General features: G+C 40.3%; 1 protein-coding gene across 2 annotated transcripts in view; it reads right to left on the bottom strand.

Annotated features, from left to right (window-relative positions):
• Window positions 1-269: 269 nt before the first annotated feature.
• The window catches only part of CCDC102B (coiled-coil domain containing 102B), a 306,869-nt gene continuing 296,127 nt past the window's right edge, over window positions 270-11,011 (bottom strand). For both annotated transcript variants that reach the window (XM_074985854.1, XM_074985855.1), the window contains exons 7-8: window positions 3,837-3,940; window positions 270-1,885 (exon numbers count right to left, since the gene is read on the bottom strand). In XM_074985854.1, coding sequence (XP_074841955.1) covers window positions 1,876-1,885; window positions 3,837-3,940 — 114 coding nt within the window. In that variant the 3' untranslated portion in view covers window positions 270-1,875. The remainder of the gene's footprint in view (window positions 1,886-3,836; window positions 3,941-11,011) is intronic.

Genomic DNA, 11,011 nt, shown 5'->3' with positions numbered 1-11,011 from the left:
GAAAGTCTCTGGGTTGGGATGAAAAGTTATACTGAAGTCCTTTCTATGCTCATTGTAAGATGCTAAATCATTATTCTTTGGTTTGCCTTGGCTAGCTAATCTTGCAAAGTCATCAGAGAGTCTTCTGTTCTTGTTTTTTAGGCCATCTCCTTCTTAATAGTCTTTTTAATCCCATACAATGTCTGTGTGATTGCAGTTCTGGATCTTATATGCTACATAGCTTTCTCATGCTATTTCACAGCATTCAGGACCCATAACCTGTATACATAAGCCCAATTACCTGCTCAAGGTCACTTTTACCCATGATATCCACTTTCCCTTACCTAAGTTGAGGTGGGAGACAAGTTCTCTTGTTCCAATCACTTTAACTCAGAGAGGGACTCTCTACAATAGAATATTTCATTGCTTGGTGATTAAAACACTCTCCCCATGGTTGGGAGAAAGGGATTTCCCAGCAAAACTTCTGTTGACAGATTGCATCTACACGTAAAAGCAGATTGAAAGAGCAATCTGCTCTGTTGACAGACAGCAGCCAGCCTGCCTGGCCCTCTCTCCACAGAATGGCTTACTGGAAGCACTGCAAACAGGGAAGCACTGCAAACAGGGCTGCCTGGTTAACCAGGAGCCCTGTCTGTCGACAAACAGGCCCCGGATATTTTCTGCACAGCTATTTTGTTAACAGAACACTGTCAAGAGAGGAGTTATACTTGATTGGGGAGAGGTATAACACGGCTGAGAAATGTGCTGGGTTTTGTCAACAAACTGTTGATAAAGGACATTTTGCACGTAGAAGCTTCATGTTTTTTCCCAACAAAAGCCCAGTTTTGCCTGGAAAAGCCTCTCATGTAGACATAGCTTCAGTGTTTTGAACTCATTTTGTGCATATATAACTCATGGCACAAGGTGGGCTCAGAATTAGTCTAGGGTGAGTAGGCAAATAGCTGTAACCTGTCTTTCAGTTGCACGGCTTAACAAAAAGCATCATGGAAACTAGCATCAATAAAAAAGGGAAAAAATCTTTTAGTTTATCCCCAAAATACTAATTTCTGAAATGTAAGTTGGCTTCTCATCCTGCTGTATAACTTGGAACAAACATTCACTGGAAACCAAAGTAAGTACTCAACATCAATGCATTATATAGTTGGGTTATATGTGTTTTCACAATATTTTGCAGACTAGGGAGGAAACAAAAGCAGTTGAAAATATACAAACAAAGTATACTCTTTGATATACAGATCTTTACTAACTGGAATTCTTGGTTAACCAGCATATTTAGTGAATGGCAGTATATGTTTTTTTTTATTTACTAACTGGAAAAAATGCAAAAATGATCCAGAATGCATTTCCAGTTGTAGTATTTAGTGTATAGAGGTTAGTTTATGTGGTGACACATGGTATGTTTAACTAGCAGTAGCAGAGAATGTCATGTATAGTTCTTATGAATGTCAGAGTAGGGAGATCCAAGGAATCTTTGTACATTTGGGATTCGTCATTGATGCTGTGTATGTGTGAAAGCAGAATAAAGTTACACATACATGTAGTTAGCATTAAGCATCCCTCATGTTCGGTTTCACATGTTACAAAGGCTTCAAATTGCCAAGTACGTGTAATGTGTGAAAAGTTCTGACCAATAGGTATATCTCTGTATTAACCAGAAAATTTGATTAACTGGAATCCCCCATTCCCCAACATTTCCAGACAAAAAAGATGATACTGTGTTTGAATGTTCTAGCACCCAAACCATGTTAAATTCCCACATTTATAGCTGGTGCTTTTCTTTGTGGAAAACAGGAGATGGTATTCAGCTGGCTCCCCAGCCTGCTCTCCTCCCAGCCAATTTCATGGCTGAGGCTGCAGATGTGCTGATACTCAGTATCAGCAAGTACTGTAACAAAAAAAAAGCACCATTTATAGTAATTCTTTTGTTTCCAGAAAAAGATACTTTAAAAGTAATCTATTTACTATGATATATTTCACCTTGGCTACGTCTACACTGCATTCCACTTTCAGAAGCAGAATGCAAATGAGTGAGATTGAAAATGCAAATGAAGTGAGTATTTATATACCTTGTCTCATTTGCATATTCTTGTGTGATTATGTTTGTGAAAGAGGCTTTTCTGGAAGCAGAAACAGCCATGTACACAGGGATTTTTTGAAAACGAACCCCATTTTCAAAAGAATCCTTCTGATTATTATTCCAGAAGAAGGGTTCTTTCAAAAACAGGGTTTGTCTTTGAAGGAACCCCATCCACTTGGTTGTTTTTGCTTCTGGAAAATTTCTTTTGGAAGCACAATCATGGGATAATAAGCAAATGAGGTACACAATATGTAAATCTGTGTTTCATTTGCATTTTTGATCTTGCTTACTTGTATTCCGCTTCCAAAAGCAAAATGTAGTGTAGATGTAGCTGCTGAGAAAAAGCGTATCTGTTGTACATTTTCTTTGGATATCCTATATGCTATTGGATAATGAAATAAACAATTACATTATTAAGTAAACTCCCATAATCCTTGCAAGATTAACCTGTTTCCTCCTAGCATGTGGGATTCATAGTGTATTGTGAATGGTTTTGACTTTTTTCTTCTGACCATTCACTATTTCCAGTGTCACATGAATGCTTACGATTTATATAAATGCAGAGAGACTCAAGTGTGTGTGTGTGCACAGAGCTATGAGAGGTACCATACAAAGAGGTTTTTTCCTATTACTCAAGGCCCCCTTTTGCAGGGATCAGTCACTCTTGCAGTCCCTGCATATCCTGAGTGGAGTAACTTATCTCCTGTGAAACAAAAAAGCAGTCATGTTGCACTTTAAAGACTAACAAAATAATTTATTAGGCGCTGAGCTTTCGTGGGACAGACCCACTTGTTTAGATCACAGCCTTACCAGAACAGATGCAATATATAAAGCACAGAGGTCCAAAAATTGTTATCAAAGTTGACAAATCAGAAAAATTGCTATCAAGGTTGGCACGTGGTTTGAGCTGGGACAGCAGTTACCTGGTCCATTATAAGGACTCTTCTACATACTTTGATGTTTTACCTAACTCTTAACTTCCCCACTCCAGTCCCCTCCCACCGCCCCTATGCTCTTCTGATTTGCCAGCCTTGATAACAATTTTTCTGATTTGTCAACCTTGATAACAATTTTTGGACGTCTGTGCTTTATATATTGAGTCTATTCTGGTATGGCTATGGTCTGAAGAAGGGGGTCTCTCTCATGAAAGCTCAACACCTAATAAATTATATTCTTAGTCTTTGCAGTGCTACTTGACTGCTTTTTTGTTTTGACAGAAAGAAACTCACACGGCTATCTCTCTGTCATTATCCCTGGTGATGAGAGCTAGAACACAACTCACTGTAAAGTGAAGGCAGAGGTGCAGGAAGGAGTGAGGACAACTGCATAGCTGGTTGAGCCCAAACTGAAGCAAGTTGTTTTTTTTTGTTTTTTTGTTTTTTGTTGTTTTTTTTAATCCTGGTTAGAGTGTAGCAGGCATTCCCCCCCTGCATGTGGAGAACTCCACTGCACAGACTGTGTTATACATTAAGCACTCCCACTGGGTGGCAGAATTGCATACTGCCCCCCAGAACCGGGCCCATGATATCCTGTCATTTTCCAGATTCACTGCACCTATTTTTTCTGTGTTTATCCATTCTCACTGAGTAGGATCTCAAATATATTAATACGAACCAGAAAGGTAGGGGAAACTAAACAATTGCGACCATTAGCAGACAGAGGTAAATGTGACAGATAATCAATAGGAATTCATTTTCACTTGATCTTCTGCATTAACATACCACCCAGATTCAAAGTGTTACATGTTTAAAGCACTTACCTGCTTTTCAAATGATTAAGCTGAACCTGTAAATTGTCATTTGCCTCCCTGTGCTCATCCAGAGATCGCTGTAGCTTTTGAATCTGATTTTGTGAGTCATCGAGCTGAAAGCAAAACAGACCTGATTGGTTTTGAAATGTACCACACACATTTTTTACCATGAGTGTTGTTATAATGGATATAAATGACGTCCACTTGTATTTGAGGCTAAATTTAAATTTGTGTTTAAGATTTTTATCATGTGTTTTATTTTCCCTTCTGCACGCACACGTACACAGTTCTGTGAAATTTGCAGAATGAAATTTGATAAGAGGTGAAAGTCATTCAATGTTTGTTTTTAGTTACAAACCCACTGAGTCAAAGCCATTACAAAGCCACTGTTTTAGTAATGGGCTCCCATATTTGTTCTCCCTGAGCCTGAGATAAATTTCCATATCCCAGGGCTTTGTGCACTTGCAAGAAGGAGTACTGAGAGACTGGAGAATATATTCATTTTTCCCAATTAAACCAAATAAAAATTAATTGTCTCCCAGATGACAAAACTTGCTCAATCAAGTTCGTCTAAAGGTGCACCTGTAGAAGGAAAAAAAACCTTACTTTTTCTCTTTTAAAAATGTGTTCAGTTGGAGCAATTTAAAATGGAGGGCATGTGGTGACTCATGGAGACTTGTTGGTGGGTCTGCAGATAGGTAGGTAGCTCTGATATAGATTGCCTTGTGCCAAATGGCAGATGTTTGCAGACCAATCTGGTCCATTTCTAAAGAAGATAAATAGGTTGCTGTCAGAGTATTTTTATAAGGCCCAAGGATAACCAATCCTTCTAAAGGATAATTTAGCAGTGACCCAAAGGAATTCATCCTCTCAGCCGCTTCCCTGTATCCAATATTCCTTTAATCTGCTGGGAACATTTTAAATTGGAGGCTTGCAAGCACACACAAAGATAGATCACAGTTATTTTATTAACACGGCCTCCTCACAGGCTTGCTTGATTATTGTATGTTGTGCAGGATTCACTAAACATACACAAAACAAAAAAGCAGTCAAGTAGCACTTTAAAGACTAGTAGTAGTAGTAGGCATCCTTCAGTCTGCATGGACTATGGATCGCACCCTTTTATAGTTTCAATTGAGGACTTCATTTACAGCGTCTACTGTGACTATGAAGACCCACACGAGAGTGACAGTCCTTGCTGCATCTCTTGCAGATGTGGTGGGTGTCTGGCAAGTCCTTAGAGTGCTTTCTGTGTGCTCGCTTCTCCTCTGCTAGCTGTCTGATCCTCATTGCGCCCTTCTGAAGGCCCTTGTGTAACTCCTGCCTCCATCTGCTGCAGTCGTCTGCTAGTTCTTCCCAGTTGTCCAGCTCGATGTCTACCTCTCTGAGGTTTCTCTTGCAGACATCTTTGTAGCACAACTGGGGGCACCTGGGAGGTCTTTTGCCAGAGGCTAGCTCACCATACAGGATGTCTTTTGGAATCCTTCCATCATTCATCCTGTGGACATGGCCAAGCCAGAGGAGCCGACGCTGCCTGAGGAGGGTGTGCATGGTTGGGATTCCAGCTTGCTCAAGGGCGGCGGTGTTGGTCACTCTGTCCTTCCATGATATTCCAAGGATGTGCCTGAGGCAGTGCAAGTGGAAGACTTTCAGCCTCTTTTCCTGGAGGGCATACAGGGTCCAAGTCTCGCTGCCATAAAGGAGGGTGCTGAGGATGCCAGCTCTGTAGACTTGCATTTTGGTGTGAGTGTACAGCTTGTTGTTATTCCACACTCTCTTGCTGAGTCTGGACAGAGTTGTGGCTGCTTTTCCAATCCTCCTATTTAGCTCAGTGTCCAATGACAGGGTGTCAGTGATGGTGGACTCGAGGTAAATGAACTCGTGGGCAACCTCTAATGTATAGTTGTCAATGCTAACAAAATAATTTATTAGGTGATGAGCTTTTGTGGTACAGACCCACTTCTTCAGATCATGCAGTGGGTCTGTCCCATGCAAGCTCATCACCTAATAAGTTATTTTGTTAGTCTTTAAAGTGCTACTTGACAGCTTTTTTGTTTTGATAGTATACGGACTAGCATGGCTATCTCTCTGTCACTAAACATACTGAGCCACTACTGCAGGGCCTTACTTCACAATTCACTGCAAATATTCACAGCAAATAACAGCTGAAAACCAAAAAAACAACCAACCAAAAAACCCAACTATTTCTATATAGCTCAGATAACCTCAATTCAGGGAACCCCCTCACCTCACCACCGGAAAACAGGTGAGATTTGCAGCTTGCGAGCAAGTTAATACAGCTCTATGTAGAAACTCAATTCCAAAAGGCCAGATGCACTCACACCAGTCAGCAACCTCCTGCTTTTTGGACAGGGTAGCTAAGAATTGTTCACAGCAGAGGCAGCAATGGAGACTGAAGTGGAGCCTCAGTCTGTCTGTACTAAAACATGCTGTAGAATGTTATAGACTGCAAATGGCCATGCTTTGAATGCTAGTGTGGACGTTAGCATGCGGTGAACTGGTCAAATAGAATAGTCACAGAGAGGTAGCTGTGTTAGTCTGTATCTTCACAAAACAAAAAGCAGTCCTGAAGCATTTAAAGACTAATAAAATTATTTATTAGGTGAGGAGCTTTCGTGGGATGGATCCAGTTCTTCAGATCTGGAAAATTCTGATATATGAAAATGGAGATGAACAGAATTCAACAGAAGGAGAAAAAAATGAAATTCCCTTCATCTCAGTTTTCATTTGTCACCTAGCTAATTTTTATGTTAGTCTTTAAAGTGCTACAGGACTACTTTCATGTTTAGGTCAAATTGAAGTGCGTGGAGGAGACTAGTATTCATTATAATTAAATTAGCACATGTAAAAATTGTTTTGCCTACACTAATAGCTTAGAATGAACCTGGTGGCCAACACCATTCTAACAGCAAGCCATTTATTAAAAGCCATTTATCAAAAGCCTCAGATGACCAGAGAGAAGATAAACCAAAATCTTTAACCCTTCATAGGTGAAAAAATATTCCTTGATTATGTCTACAGTAGAGGGTTTTGTTGACAATATAGATATTTGTTGACAACATCCAAGGAGCTTCCACACTAAAAATGAATTTGTCAACATACTGTACTTTTGCTGAGAGGTTTCTGCCTCTCTATGAGGCAGAACGTGTTTCTCCACAGAATCTGTGGACAAAAAAATTAATATGGACCCTCCAGGGGTCCCTTCTTTGGCAGACAGGGTTTCCAGGTCACCAGGAACTCCTGTCTGCTGTGTTGCTGATTGGCTGTTCTGTGAAGAGAGCAGCCAGGCATTCTGGCCACTCTCTGTTGATGGAGTGGATCAACAGAGCAATCTGCTTTTGTGTGTGGCTGAGATCTGTCAACAGAAGTTTTGTCAGAAGATCTCCGACATAGCTTCTGTCAACAGATCACTCTGGTGTAGACATAGCCATTGCGATTAGTTTATAAAGGCTGACACCAAATCATGCTCACATCTCAGTCACACTTACATGAAACATAACACAGTAACACAACGATAACTTACTCATAAAAGAGTTCAAAACATATACACACTTTTCTTTTTTTTAAGTGACAAATCTTGGACTTTCTCAGTTATTTTGTATCATGTCCGTTTACTTTTAATAATTGGTTTAGTGCCTTAGTTTTATCTTGTTTTCCCAGTAATTCTTTCTTAACAAGAAACTATAGCCAGGTTTGTGGCTTAGGGATGGATTTTAGTTTTTCCATTTTTGAAAGGTGAAATTTATTACACCTTTCCTTATTCCATTTTCTAAGAAATATAACTTATTTGCAGTAAAGCAGATTTGATTCATCATTTATTTTTACTTTCTATTTTTGTAGTGACAAACTACAGAATAAAATGTGCTAATGAGATCAGTCAGATTAATCAAAATTACTTGGTTTAAAAGTGGTCTGATTCAACATGCTCACAGCAGTGGAGCTAGCTTGTGGGGGTGTAATTTAATGTTATAGACTTTGGGCACATGATTGAGTCACTTGTAGTCTTACTAACAATTTACAGAAAGTTCCCCATTACAGAAAACTTTAGAACCAACTTATTTTAAATGACCTCTATTTTGTCAGATGTCTTTTGATTTTGATTAGGTACTTACATTTTCTCAAACTAAATAACTCCTCCAGTTTGAACAGGATGTGGTGTTTTAACTCTGTTTTCAGTCCCATTTTATTATGTATTGTAGTATGCTGCTAAACAGCTTTTATTTCATTTACCCACCTGTAAAATGGATATGTTGTATTTCACAGGATCTTAAACTATTACGCTGTGTCTACACTTACCAAAATCTTCGAAATCGCCATGCCAATATTCAGATGGAACAATACTAATTAGCTGCTGAAATGCATACTCAGCACCTCATTAGCATGCCGCAGGCCGCAGCACTTTGAAATTGCTGCATTTTGCTCCCATGTGGCTCATCTACACAGGGGCCCTTTTCGAAAGGCCCCCACCAACATCGAAATCACCTTATTCTTATGAGCTCATTTGGTCTCAGCTGCCATTTTAAGAAATATTCCCTTCTGATCTTAAGCTCAGATGTAGGTGTCACTCATAGGAATAAGGGGATTTTGATGTTGGTGGGGTCCTTTCGAAAAGAACCCCCCGTGTAGACGAGCTGCGCGGGAGCAAAATACATCAATTTCGAAGTGCTGCAGGCAGTGGCATGCTAATGAGGTGCTGAATATGCATTTCAGTGCCTCATTAGTGCTCTTTGATATGGCCATTAGCATGGCCAATTCAAAGTTTTTAGTAAGTGTAGATGTAGCCTTACTGATGTACCATTTTGCCACTTTTGCAAGCCTACAAATGTGTCTAAATGGAGAGAGGAAAAAAAAGAAATAGTGATTTTTGGTGGAGAAGTAGAGCAGAGTAGTTGTATTTCTTGAAGATTAGCGTAATTTTACTACACACTATTACAGTACTAGTAATTTTTTCCACCTTCAAGGTATATTTTTTAAAAAGGTTGAAAAAACAGAGACAGTAAGATAAACAAGCATGATTTCTTTTAAAAAGTATTGTTTAATTTAAAAACAACAGCAACCTTTTGATTGTCACTTATTTCCTTTTACAACCAGAATTTTTCACTGGAATGCGGGGGTTTTGTGAGGGACAGAATGGGGACTGCTGATGTAGGATTTGCAATATCGGAAGTTTCCAAAGGAAAATTTCATTTGCCTATTGGGACACTTGAAATGAAATGTTTTGTTTTGGGTTGGACACAAAGCAAAATATTTGTGTTTGTTGAACTGACCCATAGAATTTCATTCTGAGGTTGTTCCATTCTTAAAATTTCTCATGATTTGTCACTCATAACTCAGTCCCATAACTTGAAGTGACACTTATATCTGAGCTTAAGATCGCAAGTGAATATTTTATAAAATGGCAGCTGAGACCAAATCCAAGCAACCTGGTAGACTCTACTTTCCACGAATAGCACCAAACAGTGGGTTGTAACTCAAAGCCAATGTATCTTAGTCCCTTTGTTGAGTGCACACTGACCTTTCATGATCACCTCAAGAAGGTAGCCTCTAAAATTAAGACTGTCATCTCCATTATTCAAAAGTTAGCAAGAACAAGCTGTGGCTCAACTGCTGTGGTGATGTGAATATTAGCCTTGGTCATGGTGTATTCAACTGCAGAGTACTGTGCACCACTGTGGCAAGAAGCTACCACAGCCAACTTGTGGATAGGCAACTGAATCAGATTATGTGACACATTGAGGGATATTTAAAATAAACACTTCTGCTGGTGATGTCAATGTTCCCTAATGTGGAACCTCCAGCTGTCTGTCAAAATACAGCCCCAGCCCAGAACTTGAATGTGCCAAAAACCACCAATAACTTCCCATCAGACAGGGGAATGATAGTGTGCCTGAAATTTCAAAAAACACTATGCACCACCACTCAAAACCGCCTCATGTCTCTGGACCTGTCCCGGGAACAGCACTGTCTGACCTCATCAACTGTTCCAAACAGGCACATTATTATTTCAACAAGCCACCGTAAAGGTTTTGACCTATCACGCACATTTTCGACCACACTGAAAAGCATCTAAAGAAGCCACAGAAAATGTTATTGGCCGATGTGTAAGTGGGAAAAATCAAAGACTCTCCACTGTGTGACTGTGGAGAGAACATCCAGACTGCACTGCTGCCTGACAGCAGGCCAGAGCGCTGTGGACAGATCCATGCTGGAACACTTCTGCACTGCTTGGGCCCTGCGCTGGGCCCGGTGGGGTCCTGAATCCCCTTAAGTCTTCCTCACTACTCTTGGGGTGGCAGTCTCCCCACCTTGAGCTGGCAGCCTCCCCCCCTCAGCAAGGAGGCCTGGCTGGTTTTACCATCTGCCGAACTAGGATTTTTGGCTATTTGGTGCCCCAATCTGTTTGGGGACTACAGCTCATAAACTACTGACTGCTCTGCCTAAGAGCCAGAGCCTCAGACTGCTGGGTGTCCCACCCCTGCATTCCTGGCAAATTCAGTGCTCTGCCTTGTCTGAGGGTTTGAAGTCCAGAGGCAGCTAACTTCTTCCTTGTATGGACTGCCATTCCAGGAGCATGATGGCCACATATGATAAAAATATGACCAACAACTGGTATGTGAAAAAGTTTACAGTGAAGATCAACATTGGATATGACCTCTGTTTTACAGATCTCACTGCTTGATTACTTGACATTGGGGTTAAAACCCTGTGGTCACTGAAGTTAATGGGAGTTCAGCTCTCTTGCCATACAGGTCTATTTTATGCAGTCTCTTTGGGCCAAATCCTAATCCCAAAGAAATCACTGGGAAAGCTTCGTAAGAAGTCTTTTTTCCTTGAACAGCTGACTCACTGACTCTTCTCACTTGTTTTTGCTGAAAACCGTTCCATTTGAAGAACAGGCTTATGCCCAATCATTATGGGAATATGTTTTCAGGATCCCACAAGACTGCCTAGAAAGATAATTTTTCAGTATAGAGCTTCCAAACTCCATCAAAGACACTGTTAGTATTGGCATACATCCTCACATTTTTAATAAAGGCAGAGAGTATCCAGTTTGCAGAAAGTGTGATAGTGTTTTAGGTCAGGAAACACTGTCCCATAGAGCCAGAAAACCTATCATGGCAACACCCCAAAAAAGTTGAAAGTGGTACTATGATAATTATGTA

This window comes from Carettochelys insculpta, chromosome 2 (genome assembly GCF_033958435.1).
Source record: "Carettochelys insculpta isolate YL-2023 chromosome 2, ASM3395843v1, whole genome shotgun sequence".
Lineage (NCBI taxonomy): Eukaryota > Metazoa > Chordata > Testudines > Carettochelyidae > Carettochelys > Carettochelys insculpta.
This window is presented reverse-complemented; position numbering and strand designations above follow the sequence as displayed.